A 17,132-nucleotide genomic window follows, 5' to 3' on the forward strand; every position below is an offset into this window, starting at 1 on the left:
CCAGTCTGTGCTAGCAAAATAGTCCTGTAGCTTAGCATCTGCTTCATCTGACCACTTTTTTTTATTGACCGAGTCACTAGTGCTTCAGCTTTTGCTTGTAAGCAAGAACCTGGAGGATATAATTATGGTCAGATTTGCCAAATGGAGGGCGAGGGAGAGCTTTGTAAGCATCCCTGTGTGTTCAGTAAAGGTGGTCTAGAGTTTTTTCCCCTCTGGTTGCACATTTAACATGCTGGTAGAAATGAGGTAAAACGGATATAAAAGTTTCCCTGCGTTAAATTCCCTGGCCACTAGGAGTGCCGCCTCTGGATGAGCATTTCCTGTTAGCTTATGGCCGTATATAGCTCATTGAGTGCAATCTAGTGCCAGCATCGGTTTGTGGTGGTACATAGACAGCTACGAAGAATATAGACGAAAACTCTAGGTAGATAGTGTGGTCTACAGCTTATCATGAGATACTCTACCTCAGGTGAGCAAAACCGAGACTTCCTTAGATATCAGGCACCAGCTGTTGTTTACAAATATACATAGACCGTCACCACCTGCCTTATCAGAGGTTGCGGTTCTATCCTGCCGATACAGTGTATAACCCGCCAGCTGTATGTTATTCATGTCGTCTTTCAGCCACAACTCGAATTACTTAACTGTGCACACTCTGGAGAGTTGTGTGGCCACTTGGAGACACCAGTTAGTCCTCTCACTCAAACAATTGTATTTTTGTTTTGTGTTGCATCTACCCCACATTTTCCAGGAATATTCTTATCATGTTACTGAATGTACCCAGAGTATTTTCAGATTTCTTATCCACAAATGTGGCGAAAAGTACAGAAAATGTATAACGCACATCAAATCAACAGCGGCTTGTTAGAATTCAGTCTTGTGTCAGGTGAACTGTTGTGTCCCTACCTTTAGTCTAATATTTTTTCCATAATCTACAAACTGTTTCCTTTCAATTGTTTAAATGGTTGTGCATAGGATTTTCATATTTCTTCTGTAAGAAACATTTAAATGTATCCCTATCCATACAGGGCAATTCCAAAGTGTAAAGAGTTAAAGATGTACCGGAGTACTCTGGGTAGCAGATAGTGAGGGGGCTCTTCTGGATCTTGTCCTCAAACAGATCCTTCTTGTTGAGAAAGAGGATGACTGAGGTGCCCGTGAACCACTTGTTGTTGCAGATGGAGTCAAACAGCTTCATGCTCTCATGCATACGGTTCTGTGGAGAGATGAGCAGTGTTAGGGTCAGCGTGTGGGCAATCTCTTTTGATAAAGAGTATCATGTCATTACCACAGGACTATAGATCTAGATTTTATGCCCTGTCCCACTCACCATCTCCTCATCCTCAGCCAACACCAGGTCATAGTCACTGAGCGCAACACAGAAGATGATGGCTGTGACTCCCTCGAAGCAGTGGATCCACTTCTTCCTCTCGGACCTCTGACCCCCCACATCAAACATCCTGCAGCCACGGAGATTCAGACAGAGAGAAATAACATGAGGAATTGAGAGAAGAGAGGACATAAAAAAAGGGAATGAGTGGGAGAGAGAAAGACAACACTTTTACAGTAAATTGTGGTCACTAGGGTGTTGTACAGACAGCTTTGCGATTTTCTACATTAGTGACTCACTAACTGTAGGGACAATGGTCCTCAGGTATTATTAGTGTAAGTCGGCGCACGGAGTGCTGTGTTAACAGCCTACTGACTTGAAGTAGAGGTCCTTGAATGTGAAGTGTGTCTCCACAATGCCGGTGGTCTTGACTCTGGTGCGCAGGACATCCTGCTGCGTGGGCACGTAGTTCTGCTGGGATATCCTGTCCAGGTCATTCAGGTAACTGAAGAGGAAGAAAAGGAAACTGACTTAACATAAATTACTTACATACACTACTAGTTATGTAATAGAAGTTCTGGTTTTAGATCAACCATGGATGTGAACAACAATGCAAGTGAACAAATTAAGCCAATATGGGAGGAATACAAAGTAAACAAAGAAAACTATTCCCAAAACAAACTCAGAGTAATCATATGGGCAATTCTCACAAAACTGACACTTGACCCAAAAGAAATTGACAAAATATTTTCCACCATAATTCCTCTTGGATCACTAAGTTTAGGATCTGTATGTATCTATTTCATAATCATTGTTATGTGTATTGCACATATATTATGCATTTTACCACAATTTCCACAACTACCCTAGCAAGAATTATCATTAAGTTCAAAAAGGTAAAACAAATCCCTTTCTAATAAGTTTTAACATCGCTAACTTAATGAAAAGGCCTGAGTTAAACATGACACTTAACATGTACTTAGTAATTTCTCATAACGCAACCTTCCCTGAATATTGTTTTTTTGGTAATAATTACTTGTGTTATTTTTATGTACACATATTTGGATAAAATAACAAAAAGGCACACTATCAGACTAAGCAAAAATTACGAAACGCAAACATTTTATTTTTCCTAATATTTCCAAAATATTGGTGCATTACAGAAAAGCAGGTTTGGGAGAATGCATGTTTGGGTAATGAGTGTTTCCTAGTTTACCATTCAAAAACTGTACTGAGCTCTATTAGAGATTCAGTATTCCAAAACATCAAACTTTCATTTGTCAATCCCAAATGACTTGCATAAACCATTATTTTAGGATAAGTACTGTAATTACGTGCATGTATTTTCACAAGTCACTTCAGCATAAAAATGTGACTTAAAAAAAAAGGAATTTAGGAATTTACAGGTAATATTGATGTATTAGGACATGGATGTGTGGTTCTAATGTATTTTAGATCCATTTCTAAATTGAATGGGATTCTTTCTACAGGCAAATGGCACAACATGATATGCCTAAAACTTCTAAATACAGTTTCTTCAGAAAGTATTCACACCCCTTGTCTTTTTCCACATTTTGTTGTGTTACAAACTGGGATGAAAATGAATTTAATTGTATTTTTTAAATTGTTTACACCAAATACTCTCATGTCAAAGTGGGAGAAAAAAAAATCTAACATTTGTAAAATAAAACACGAACACAGTGCATTTGAAAAGTATTCAGACCCCTTAACTATTTCCACTGTTACATTACAGCCTTATTCAAAAAATTTTTTTAAATAAATAAAAATCATTAATTTACACACAATACCACATAATGACAAAGAAAAACAGGTTTGAAAATTTTTGAAATGTATTAAATTACTGAAATATGACATTTACATAACTATTCAGACCCTTTACTCAGCAATTACAGCCTTGAGTATGATGCTACAAGCTTGGCACACCTGTATTTGGAGAGTTTCTCCAGTTATTCTCTGCAGATCCTCTGAAGCTCTGTCAGGTTGGATGGGGAGCGGTGCTGCACAGCTATTTTCAAGTCTCTCCAGAGATGTTCGATCTGGTTAATTTCCTGGATCTGGCTGGGCCACTCAAGTACATTCAGAGACGTCCCGAAGCCTCTCCTGCGTTGTCTTGGCTGTATGCTTAGGGTTGTTGTCCTGTTGGAAGGTAAACCTTCACCCCAGTCTGAGGTCCTAAGCACTGGAGCAGGTTTTCGTCAAGGATCTCTGTACTTTGCTCCATTCATCTTTCCCTCGATCCTGACTAGAATCCCAGTCCCTGCTGCTAAAGAAAATCCCCACAGCATGATGCTGCCACCACCATGCTTCACCGTAGGGATGGTGCCAGGTTTCCTCCAGGCGTGACACTTGGCATTCAGGCCAAAGAGTTCAATCTTGGTTTCATCAGACCAGAGAATCTTGTTTCTCATGGTCAGAGCCCTTTAGGTGCCTGCAGAAATGTTTTGGTACGCTTCCCCAGATCCGTTGACACAATCCTGTCTCGTAGCTCTACGGACACTTCCTTCGACCTCATGGCTTGGTTTTTGTTCCGACATGCACGGTCAACTGTGGGACCTAATAGACAGGTGTGTGCCTTTCCAAATCATGTCCAATCAATATAAGTTGTAGAAACATCAAGGATAATCAATGGAAACAGGATGCATCTGAGCGCAATGTCAAATCTCACAGAAAAGGGTCTGAATACTTAAGTAAATAAGGTATCTCTGTTCATTTTTAATAGAGATTTCTAGAAACCTGTTTTTGCTTTGTCATTATGGGGTATTGTATGTGGGTGGATATATATATTTTTTTTAATCACACATTTTAGAATAAGGCTGTAACGTAACTAAATGTGGAAAAAGTCAAGGGGTCTGAACACTTGCGAAAGGAACTATCTTGATTAGAAAGTATTCAACCCCCTGAGTCAATACTTGTTAGAATCACCATTGGCAGTGATTACAGCTGTGATTCTTTCTGGGTAAGTCTCTAAGAGCTTTCCACACCTGGATTGGGCAACATTTGCCCATTATTCTTTTCAAAATTATTCAAGCTCTGTCAAATTGGTTGTTTTCATCATTGTGAGACAAGCATTTTTCAGGTCTTGCCATGGATTTCAAGAAGATTTAAGTCATTGTAACTCTGCCACTCAGTAACCTTCACTGTCTTCTTGGTAAGCAACTTCAGTGTAGATATGGCCTTGTGTTTTAGACTATTGTCCTGCTGAAAGGTGATTTCATCTCCCAGTTTCTAGTGGAAATGTTTTCCTCTAGGATTTTGTCTGTGCTTAGCTCCATTCAGTTGCCACATTTTTGCAGTATTACTTTAGTGCCTTGTTGCAAACAGGATGAATGTTTGAATATTTTTATTTTGTACAGCCTTAAATTATTTTCACTGACAATTAGGTTAGTATTGTGGAGTAACTACAATGTTGTTGATCTATTCTCAATTCTCCAATCACTGCCATTAAACTCTAACTGTTTTAAAGTCACAATTGGTCTCATGGTGAAATCCCGGGGTTATTTCCTTCCTCTCCGGATGCCTGTATTTTTGTAGTGACTGGATGTATTGATACAACATCCAAAGTGTAATTAATAACTTCACCATACTCAAAGGGATATTCAATGTCTGCTTTTTTTCTTTTACCCATCTACCAATAGGTGCCCTTCTTTGCGAGGCATTGGAAAACCTCCCTGGTCTTTTTTGGTTGAATCTGTACTTGAAATTCACTCCTCAACTGAGGGACCTTAGAGATAATTGTATATGTTGGGTACAGAGATGAGGTAGTCATGTTGAACACTATTGCACACAGAGTCCATGCAACTTATGTGACTTGTTATGCAAATGTTTACTCCTAAACTTACTTAGGCTTGTCATAACAAAAGGTACAGGTACACGACATCCCCCATTTTCACCTCCTTTAAAGTACATTCATTTATTAATCTAACTCGGCTGGTCAGTTAAGAACAAATTCTTATTTACAATGACGACCTACCCCGGACGAGGCTGGGACAATTGTGCGCTGCCCTATGGGATTCTCAATCACAGCTAGGATGTGATACAGCCTGGATGGCGGGTTGCGCTTTGCTGAATCAAACTCCAGATTGTGGCCTTAATTAAAAATGGTGTTTATACACTCATATTTCTTGACAACCCCTATTTAATCAAATAACGGATGTTTAACAAAAATGCTATACAATAGATGTAAGGAGTGGTACTAGTAAATAAAGTTACCAGCACAGCAAACCCATTGACTATATGTTAGAATTAGCTTATTATAATTTGCTTAAATTAAAATATCACTACTGAAACGGACCTAAAAAATATGCGGTAATGAGAAGTGTGTGGTTCGGTAATTAGAGGCCAGTAGCTCAATCTGCAAGTAATAAGAGACGGCCACTATAATGAGCACACACAAAGAAAAGACCACATTGCTGAAGCCCCATTCATGGCTCCATGTTGGTATGGTAAGTTTTCCCAATTTGAGTTTTTGTCATTTCGGTATGTCAAGAGTCATAAAGGGGGTGTTTGAGAATAAGATTCTCATTCTGAAGGCATATAAGTGAAGAAATGTAATGAACTTCTGCTCGTCTAAGGACTTCTCCTCTAGATGATGCGTGAATAAAACAAACATGAGTTTTTACAGCAACTTGAAAAAAGTTAGACACTTAACGTAATAAATATTATAGTTTAATGTAAACTTCAATTAGTATAAATGTTTTGATTTATGGACATTTTGCATTTTATAGAAATAAATTACATACAGACACATACAGAGGCATTTCGATAATGAGAATTTGGGGTGAAAATTTACAAAATTCAGGTGCCAGTGAGTTCAGGACAGACCAAGCTGTAGGCTATTTGTGCAAGGGATAAGAAGTAATCAAGTATTTATTATACTTCCACTGGATCAGATCATTAAAACCTTTCCCTTTCATGCAGAGTGGTTATCGAAAGGGAGAGCGAGCGGGAAATATTTTAAATACATTGAGGAAATAGTCATTCACAACAAATAAATAAAATATATAGTCTGCTAAATAACCAAAATAATTTGATTTAAAAAAGTCACTCGTAAATAGAATGAAATCAACTCGCACACGCGTGAGCTCTGCAATCGTGTCCACTGACAATGAACGGTAAACAATTAATAATATTGAATGCATTAAACAGAAATGACCATAACCAAACAAACATTGTAGATTAGAAATTATCAGAATTAACGGTAAATGTAGGCTACTACTGGTGATATGTAAATGGAGAATTGATAGACAGTAACAATCAAAGGGCAAACAATTCACACAATGAAGTTACAAAACAACGAATGCACACGAAATGGCGGGACAGAGAGCATTATGGAGAGAGACGTGCTTTGTGCATCTTAGCCACACTCCCTTCTTGGACCATGGGATTCCAGCAGCCTCCTCAATGGATTAGTCCACTGAGACGGGCACAATTCAGACAGGTGTCTCCTGTGCAATAAAATATGTTTTAAATAATATATCTATATATTACACACAGTACCAGTCAAAATCTTAGACACACCTACTCATTCAATGGTTTTTCTTTATTTTTTACACATTTTCTACATTATAGAATAGTGAAGACATCAACGCTATAAAATAACACATTTGTGACAAGGTAGGGGTGGTAATAGTCCAAGTCCATATTATGGCAAGAACAGCTCAAGACTGCGTGAGTCAGGCCTTCATGGTCGAATTGCTGCAACAACAAAAAAAACTACTAAACGACACCAATAAGAAGAGATTAGCTTGGGCCAAGAAACATGAACAACAGACATTAGACCAGTGGAAATCTGTCCTTTGTTCTGAGTCCAAATTTGAGATTTTTGGTTCCAAAAAAGCTGGTTAAGAGAATGCCACGAGTGTGCATAGCTGTCATCAAGGCCAAGGGTGGCTACTTAGAAGCATCTCAAAAATAAAATGTATTTTGATTTGTTTAACACTTTTTTTGCTTACTACATGATTCCATATGTGTTCGTTCAAGGTTGATGTCTTCACTATTACTCTACAATGTTGAAAATAGTAAAAAGAAAAGAAAAACCCTTGAATGAGTAGGTGTCCAAACTTTGACTGGTACTGTATATAAAAGCAAAAAAATATGCATATGCTGCCATCATTCTATTTCTATGTGTGTGTAACAGTATAACATTAGACCGTCCCCTCGCCCATTCCCGGGCGCGAACCAGGGACCCTCTGCACACATCAACAACAGTCACCCTCGAAGCATCGTTACCCATCGTTACCCATCGCTCCACAAAAGCCGCGGCCCTTGCAGAGCAAGGGGAACTACTACTTCAAGGTCTCAGAGCAAGTGACGTCACCGATTGAAACACTATTTAGCGCACACCACCTCTAACTAAGCTAGCGTTTCACATCCGTTACATGTGCTGATGCTGACCTTCTACAGGTGTAGTAGACCTTACAGTGAAATGCTTACTTACAGGCTCTAACCAACAATGACATTTAAGTAAAAATTTTTAAAAAAAGGTATTAGGTGAACAATAGATAAGTAAAGAAATAAAAAAAAAACAACAGTAAAAAGAGTGAAAAATAACAGTAGCGAGGCTATAATAGTAGCGAGGCTATATACAGGCACCGGTTAGTCGGGCTAATTGAGCAGAGAGTAGCAGTAGCGTAAAAGAGGGGTTGGTGGGTGGTGGGGAACAATGCAGATAGTCTGGGTAGTCAATGTGCGGGGTCACCAGTTAGTCGGGCTAATTGAGGTAGTACGTACATGAATGTATGGTTAAAGTGACTATGCATATATGATAAACATAGGGTAGCAGCAGCGTAAAGAGGGTTTGGGGGGGGGGGGGGGGCGACAATGCAAATAGTCTGGGTAGCCATCTTATTAGAAGTTCAGGAGTCTTATGACTTGGGGGTAAAAGCTGTTGAGAAGCCTTTTGGTCCTAGACTTGGCGCTCCGGTATGGCTTGCCATGCGGTAGTAGAGAGAACAGTCTGACTGGGGTGGCTGGGGTCTTTGACCATTTTTAGGGCCTTCCTCTGACACCATCTGGTGTATAGGTCCTGGATGGCAGGCAGATTAGCCAAAGTGATGTACCTGCCGTACGCACTACCCTCTGGTCGGAGGCCAAGCAGTTGCTGCCATACCAGGCAGTGATGCAACCCATCAGGATGCTCTCGATGTTGCAGCTGTAGAACTTTTGAGGATCTGAGGACCCATGCCAAATCTTTTTAGTTTCCTCAGGGGGAATAGCCTTTGTCTTCACAACGGTCTTGATGTGTTTGGATCAAGAGAACTTGTTGGTGATGTGGACACCAAGGAACTTGAATCAAGGATGTGTTGTTAACTACCCTTACCACCTAGATGCGGTCTGTCAGGAAGTTCAGGATCCAGTTGGTGTTTAGTCCCAGGATCTTTAGCTTAGTGATGAGCTTTGAGGGCACTATGGTGTTGAACACAGAGCTGTAGTCAATGAATAGTATTCTCACGTAGGTGTTCCTTTTGTCCAGGTGGGAAAGGGCAGTGTGGAGTGCAATAGAGATTGCATCATCTGTGGATCTGTTTGGGAAGTATGCAAATTGGAGTGAGTGGGTCTAGGGTTTCTGGGATATTGGTGTTAATGTGAGCCATTACCAGCCTTTCAAAGTAGTCCATGGCTACGGACATGAGTGCTACGGGTTGCCTTAGTGTTCTACAATTTAGGCAGGTTACCTTAGTGTTCTACATCTTGCTTGTTTCAGCAAGGAGCAACAAAGTTTAGTCACGTTGTTAGAGTCCACGTTACCGCAGAAACGGACTCAACCACACGAATGCCCGGCCACCCTCTTTTCAGTCAGCTGTTCGTAAAAATAATAATAATAATAATAAAATCTAAATTATACTTTACACTAGATCTGCTAAAGCAGTCATTGACTGCTTATTAATTCAATTAAATCACTCAGTCAAGCCTCCGTCCTTCACTTTTCCTAAATAACACACTGCCATTGTTAGAATCATAATATCACATACAGAACTGGAGCTATAACAAGTTTTCGGAGGGCATGTAATTTGTTTTATGGTCTTCCCCCCCCGTTGACCCTCCTCCTCCACCCATTCTCCCAACATTGGAAGAACAAGCTACGGGCCGATTATCAGCACAAAATGTCATCACAGAGAGCAGGCCATACAGCTCAAGCAAAAACATCAGAAAATCATGTAACATGATCGCTTCAGAGAGATCATGTGTTACCTCCGTTTTGATGACACAGAAACGAGAAATCTGAAAACAGACAAATTTGCCATGGTATCTGACGTTTGTATAGAACAGCATTGCAAACCAGGAGAGAAGATCCCGTTTGATTAACAATTGTTCACAACAAAGGCTTGTTGCTTTGTGCAATACATTGCGAGTATACCAGACAAGTTTGGAATTAAGTTTTGGTTTGACGTGGACACCAAGTACATGCCGAACGGCTTTCTTAGAATAAGGCCGTAACGTAACAAAATGGAGAAAAAGTCCAGGGGTACTTTCGGAATGCACTGTATATTAAATGCATTTATTACACTGTAATGACTGCTCGTTAGCCTCGATTCTAACACCAGCGATTCAAGTGTTAAACAGTTCTGGCGTTTATTTTTTAATTACGGTCTTCATCCATAATATGGTCATTGTGCCAGCCTTACTCTTCACACACCCACACATTGTAATAGTGTATTGTTGTATTGTACATTTTATAATGTAAATTTGAAGTAATGGAGCAATGTACATACTGTATGTATAATGCAATGTCTAGTTTGATGTACTATTTTATTTATGATGTAGGCTATTGTTCAATTCCTGTTTGGACCCCAGGAAGATTAGCTGCTGCCTTGTCAGCAGCTAATGGGGAATCTAATAAATACTCAATCTGTAGCCTGTTGATAGTACAGTAAAAAAAATTGAAAAGCAAGCTCCCAACAGAGGCAGTGGAAAACAGAAAAACATTTCAATGTATATGAAATTAGTCCAGGCCGCAGCCTCCTGATTAACATGTCACATAAGACCTTGTGTAACGAACTTGTACCTTTCTCCCTATTTCCAATGATTTTCTAGAACTCAAATATTATTTTCAGATCATCAGGCTTTCCCTAACCTTGGATGAATTACAGTCATTTGGATTACAGTCTCACTTCTCATGTTTGAGGATAACCAATATTCCTCCAATCAGTCATAATGGTTCTCTAGTCGTTATAATATTTGATTCAAGTTGTGTTAGAGCAGAGATTTGTAATGCTCTTACTATGAGGCAGAGTCGTTAAGCTGGTATTCTCTAGACCTGCCAAAGCAGATCTGGACCCCTCCGTCCTGCCATAACCTCTTGATGACCCCAGCCAGTTCAGGGGTCATGACCCCTTCCTCTGCAGAGCTGGCCAAGGCAAAAAGCTGGCGGGCATCATCCTGGAGACACAGCAAAACAAATAAAACCAGTTACCAACAGGAAACAACAACGCTCGTCTATCATGGAAACACAGTATGACAATAGAAAAATGTCAAATCCAGTTTTCCATACTGTGCCTGCGCTGTCCTGGGATATATGGTATTACTAGTAGTGCACAAAAATCATAATTTACCAGAATGCTAACAAGTACTAAGGAATCCCCATTGTGGATGCTTGGTAAATGCTAACAAGCTCATGGAAACATTTACTACCAAGAAAACCCAGTATCTCAAAGCCTCTCAAAACATAGTTTGCAGCACAAAATAAATATTAAACAGCAGGGATTTTAATCCAGGAGGGGATCGTCTCTGCTGCAGCTACCAAGAAGCTTGAGCTTGCAAGCTAACCACTTAGCTAAACCCAACTGGGGACAATTTATTTGGCACAATTTGATAGTTAACTTAATAGTTATACGATATATAGCTGGGAAACAACAGTAGTGAATTTCATACAATTGCAACTTGATCACCTCACTTAAGTTGCACTACCAGAGTGACAGTACCCTTGTGAAGCGCCCATTTTGCTAGTTGTGTTTCTTTGTAAACAAACACATGTGACTGGCTCAAACATATGTTTTGTGAAACTAGTACCAGTAAGCTTAATAATGAAAAATAATCTAACAGGCAAAATGATTAACATGGTCTGCTTTATTCATTACCTAGTACACAAGTTGACAGAAGGTATTTATTTAACAAAGTACTAATATTCAAATGTATATACATTTTTTTTTATTTTTACTGATGGTATTTCAAAATACACCGGGATACTGTATACTGCCCAACCCTACTCCCAAATCAACATGTTCGGTGCAGTCAGGTTTCAAGTGATTTACTTCACATGCTGACCATACATGTTGTTCCTAGACTGTTGTCCTCTGCTACCGCATGGTAAGCGGTACCAATGCCCCAAGTTTAGAACCAACAGGATCCTGAAAAGCTTCTACCCCAAAGCCATAAGACTGCTAAATAGTTAGCCAAATAGCTACCCGGACAATCGGCATTGAGCCTTTTTTGCACAATTTTTTTTGACTCATCACATACACTGCTGCTACTGTTTACCATCTGTCATTATATGCCTAGTACACATACATATATATATATATATATATATATATATACACACATATCTACTTTGATTACCTCATACCCCTGCATATCGACTCGGTACTGGTACTCATTGTACTCACTGTGTATGTATTATTACGTGTTTTACTTTTCTATTGTTTCTCTCTGCATTGTTTGGAAGGGCCTGTAAGTAAGCATTTCAGTGTTAGTCCACGCCTGATTTTTTTACAAAGCATGTGATGAATACAATTTGGAACAAAATGTCACTGCAGCCAGTAGATCATTCTGTACACTGTTCTTGTGAAATATGTACTTCCTTGTAGTCATAACAACATAAATAGAAACACTTACTATGGCATTTTACAAGGAAACAAAAGTAAATTAGTCTAACATAATCTACTAAACTAATTAAGAGCACTGGAATGTAAAATAATCTTCAAGCTGACTCACTGATCGTGCTGTGTCCCCAAAGTCTATGCCCAGCCTGCCCATAGCTCTGATGATGGCGATGATGGACTGGATGGTGTTGCTGTAAACCACCACTCTGTACTGGCTGCACTCCTCCTGTGTGTACCCGTCCTCATGGATAATTCTGGGGGCAGGAAGAGAAGGTTAACATGCGCATCTTACTGGTGCTTGCGGTCAACATCTAATCTAGGCCTCGTGACATAGATAACATCATATCGCAAAGGCTCATAGCTGATACAGCACTTCACATGGGTTCCTAAAATCGGTCAAAAGGTAAACAGAATGCTAGTTTCTTATTTTCTTTTGGGTGTGCACAAAACGGTTGAAACATGTACTCACTTCATCTGCTTTACAATTGTGCTTTTCCCAGACTCTCCAGCACCTTGACGTGGAATATTTAAAGGCAAAGAAAGCAGACATAAGATCAGGAGAAGTTTCAAATCCTTAGCTCTACTAAATGTGTAGAGATACAACAACAAACATGCACAGTCAGAGCTCAGAACCAGCTGATTCCATCTGTGACAGTTCTACAACCCCCTACTGTTTTGGGGCCTTTGCACCTGCCCTGAGAATCTAGGGGAAAACATCAGGCTACATCATAAGCATGAACGCTAAAGTGTGTTTTTTAATGCAGTCTGTGGAAGACTGAATTGTAATGACAGCTTTCATTTGAGTAAAGTAGGTTCCACCATAACCATTGCCAGGTAGCATCTATGAACAGGGTAGGCTCATGACTAACTGCTTTAGCGCCTATTGACCATAGTATCTTCTGACTGGGGGTGTTTTGAGCCCAGACGCTTGCTCTAAACATTAACACTTGCGGTATGTTTTTGGAAACTTAAGGAACATATTTTTAAAATTAGCGAGACGCTTGCTCTAAACATTAACACTTGCAGTATGTTTTTGGAAACATAAGGAGCATATTTTTTTTTAATTAGCGAGAAATCATTTTCAAAACAGGAAAAAAAAGTTTAAAACAATGTGTTCCCACACGGCCATATCTCCATGTTACATCTCTCGTTTATGAAAGCCATAATTAGCTCAAACAAATGTGTGCAAGGAGAGGTATTTTTTTATATATATTTTTAAAAGAGTATTTCCCGCTGATATGAACGATAAGGGGCAAAGCATATGTCTCGAAAACCGATTTGAAAGCGGTGATTGACTTTTCAACATGTTAAAAAACATAGCGTCGGAATTGTAGTTCACACGGAGCCAAATGTGGCCGAATGTAACCTCAAACCCTAAATACAGAAGAGTTTTCGAAAGCTAGTCATGAGCCATACATAACAGTAATTCGATCAGATAGACAGACACCCTCTCCAGATCTCATATAATTGATATACTAGCTGCGAATGTCAGTCACATATGAATACTCACCTAGAAGCAACAGTTTGACTTCACTTGATGCCTTTTCGCCAGCTTCTCTCAGATTCCGATCAATATTTTTACTCCTCTCCATGGCAGCTTTATCTTCGGCACTTAGTGTGCAACCCATTTTGATCCCAGCAGGTAAAACCTATGAAAATGTCTCTTATAATCTACCTGGCTTTTGACAAGCCGACCAAATGGAAAAAACGAAGGTGTTCAGTAAAAAGAAAGAATGTCATCCCTAATTCTACAAAATTGTATTGCTGTGTCTGTCAAGCGCTTGACGCAGAATTCTGTCAACTACGACACATTTTCAAACGAAATGTGTGCGACGACGAGCATGAGAAAAAAGGAAGGGAGAAAGGCGTTGGCCGGGAAACTAGCACGTTAACCATACAAATATTTGTTAGCTTTTTCTATGCACATGGAGGAAGCCGAATACTTTTGATAGAAGAGCAAGAAATTCATACGAATAAATTAAGTAGTTAACATTAGTTACCACATTAACTTAATTGGCTAGCTAGAAACTTCACTTTATAACATTACTACCTGTATGTTCTTTCCGCGTTGCGTTGGCTGTGTAAAAATTGAGCTAGAGAGCTGAGTTATAACTTCACTAAAAATAAATAGCTACAATCTAAACACCCTTGACAGTGACTTAAAATACTCACACACTTCTAAATACTATTGTCTGTTAACTGTTCTAACTTGTCTGGTCCTACAATAACGCAGAAGAGCAAAATATGTTTACTTTCAGAGCCACGTGACGCGGAAATTGAGGACAATAATTGCCGGGCTAATGGGAAATGAAGTTAATATCTATCAGTAATTGATTATAGTGATTCTCAACCAGGGGGTCTAGGAGAATTTCGAGTTTTCAGGGGTCCCTAAAAAAATGCTTAAAACTAACACATAGCACCCAACCCCTCTGTAGTATATAATGCAGTATTTACAGTTAACTATAGTATAAATAATGTAGTAAAATAACTGTAGTATATACTATAGTAATTAGTGTAGTGTTTTTGCAGACTACTATACTGTAGTATTTACTGTAGTGTTTTTTGAGGACTGTAGTTTACTGTAGTATTTACTGTAGTGTTTTTGAGCACTGTAGTATACTGTAGTATTTACTGTAGTGTTTCTGAGCACTCTAGTATACTGTAGTATTTACTGTAGTGTTTTTGCAGACATTACTGTAGTATTTACAATAGTGTTTTTGTTTTCTAATCCTTGACATAGAAGTGGAGGCTTTCTCCTTTGGGAAACCTTCTGTAGAAATACTAAAAGAGCACATTTTCCATAACCTGTAGGTAGGACTGGGGTCTGAATGGATAGTTCAGATCTACTCTTTTCTATAACCTGTAGGGAACACAATAAATAGTGTATACTTGGCATGTAGGTTCCTCACTTATGGGTGGAACAAACTGTGATTTGGGGGAGGAGATGATGAAAACTAAATACTGTAGATTTTATTATAGTTTAAAAAGCGTGGTGTTTGTGGACATTAGTGTTTTTGTATATATTACTGTAGTATTTACTACAGTGTTTTTTGTGCGGATAATGCTGTAGTATTTACTATAGTATTCTACAGTATACAGTTGAAGTCGGAAGTTTACATACACCTTAGCCAACTCCATTTAAACTCAGTTTTTCACAATTCTTGACATTTAATCCTAGTACAAATCCCCCGTCTTGGGTCAGTTAGGATCACCACTTTATTTTAAGAATGTGAAATGTCAGAATCATAGTAGAGAGAATTATTTATTTCAGCTTTTATTTCTTTCATCACATTCCCAGTGGGTCAGAAGTTTACATACACTCAATTAGCATTTGGTAGCATTGCCTTTACATTGTTTAACTTGGGTCAAACGTTTCGGGTAGCCTTCCACAAGCTTCCCACAATAAGTTGGGTGAATTTTGGCCCATTCCTCCTGACAAAGCTGGTGTAACTGAGTCAGGTTTGTAGGCCTCCTTGCTCGCCCACGCTTTTTCAGTTCTGCCCACACATTTTCTATAGGATTGAGGTCAGGGCTTTGTGATAACCACTCCAATACCTTGACTTTGTTGTCCTTAAGCCATTTTTCCACAGCTTTGGAAGTATGCTTGGGGTCATTGTCCATTTGGAAGACTCATTTGTGACCAAGCTTTAACTTCCTGACTGGTGTCTTGAGATGTTGCTTCAATATATCCACATAATTTTACTTCCTCATGACGCCATCTATTTTGTGAAGTGCACCAGTCCCTCCTGCAGCAAAGCACCCCCACAACATGATGCTGCCACCCCCGTGCTTCATGGTTGGGATGGTGTTCTTCGGCTTGCAAGCCTCCCCCTTTTTCCTCCAAACATAACGATGGTCATTATGGCCAAACAGTTCTATTATTGTTTCATCAGACCAGAGGACATTTCTCCAAAAAGTATGATCTTTGTCCCCATGTGCAGTTGCAAACCGTAGTCTGGCTTTTTTTATGGCAGTTTTGGAGCAATGGCTTCTTCCTTGCTGAGCGGCCTTTCAGGTTATGTCAATATAGAACTCATTTTACTGTGGATATTGATGCTTTTGTACCTGTTTCCTCCAGCATCTTCACAAGGTCCTTTCCTGTTGTCCTGGGATTGATTTGCACTTTTCGCACCAAAGTACGTTCATCTCTAGGAGACACAACGTGTCTCATTCCTGAGTGGTATGACTGTTGCGCGGTCCCATGGTGTTTATACTTACTATTGTTTGTACAGATGAACGTGGTACCTTCAGGCATTTGGAAATTGTTCTAAAGAATGAACCAGACTTGTGGAGGTCTACATTTCTAAGGTCTTGGCTAATATCTTTTGATTTTCCCATGATGTCAAGCGGCACTGAGTTTGAAGGTAGGCCTTGTAATACATCCACAGGTACACCTCCAATTGACTCAAATTATGTCAATTTAGCCTATCAGAAGCTTCTAAAGCCATGACATCATTTTCTGGAATTTTCCAAGCTATTTAAAGGTACAGTCAACTTAGTGTATGTAAACTTCTGACCCACTGGAATTGTGATACAGTGAATTGTAAGTGAAATAATCTCTGTAAACAATTGCAAAAAGTAGATGTCCTAACCGACTTGCCAAAACTATAGTTTGTTAAAAAGAAGTTTGTGGAGTGGTTGAAAAACAAGTTTTAATGACTCCAACCTAAATGTCGTGTCTTTGGCTATGCCGGATTAAGTGATATGACATGCTATTCTATAAAATAATTTCTCCGTAATTAATATTTCCTCATTGAGCTAATCATGTGAATGTAATTAACTAGAGAGTTGGGCACCACAAAATAATATTTATAGAGCTGTTATCTTCCAAATAAACTCTTAAAGACCTAGTAATATTTTACATCAATAGCAATCAATATTAATCATCCTCTTAATTCAGTCTCATCTGAAAGTTGTAAATTCTTAGTTATCTGCACGAACCCTGGCTAACAAGTTGAATC

At 39.2% G+C, this 17,132-nt stretch overlaps 1 protein-coding gene across 3 annotated transcripts in view; it reads right to left on the reverse strand.

The window, feature by feature from the left end:
* LOC115143191 (guanine nucleotide-binding protein G(i) subunit alpha-3-like) overlaps nt 1-14,435 on the reverse strand; it is a 24,527-nt gene extending 10,092 nt beyond the window's left edge. The window contains exons 1-8 of one of the 3 annotated variants that reach the window (XM_029683341.2): nt 14,222-14,435; nt 13,682-13,846; nt 12,641-12,683; nt 12,284-12,425; nt 10,572-10,729; nt 1,707-1,835; nt 1,331-1,460; nt 1,063-1,216 (exon numbers count right to left, since the gene is read on the reverse strand). In XM_029683341.2, coding sequence (XP_029539201.1) covers nt 1,063-1,216; nt 1,331-1,460; nt 1,707-1,835; nt 10,572-10,729; nt 12,284-12,425; nt 12,641-12,683; nt 13,682-13,799 — 874 coding nt within the window. In that variant the 5' untranslated portion in view covers nt 13,800-13,846; nt 14,222-14,435. The other 2 variants (XM_029683340.2, XM_065001829.1) reach the window with 2 other exon arrangements.
* Between the last annotated feature and the right edge of the window lie 2,697 nt (nt 14,436-17,132).

Source organism: Oncorhynchus nerka, linkage group LG15 (genome assembly GCF_034236695.1).
Source record: "Oncorhynchus nerka isolate Pitt River linkage group LG15, Oner_Uvic_2.0, whole genome shotgun sequence".
Classification (NCBI taxonomy): domain Eukaryota; kingdom Metazoa; phylum Chordata; class Actinopteri; order Salmoniformes; family Salmonidae; genus Oncorhynchus; species Oncorhynchus nerka.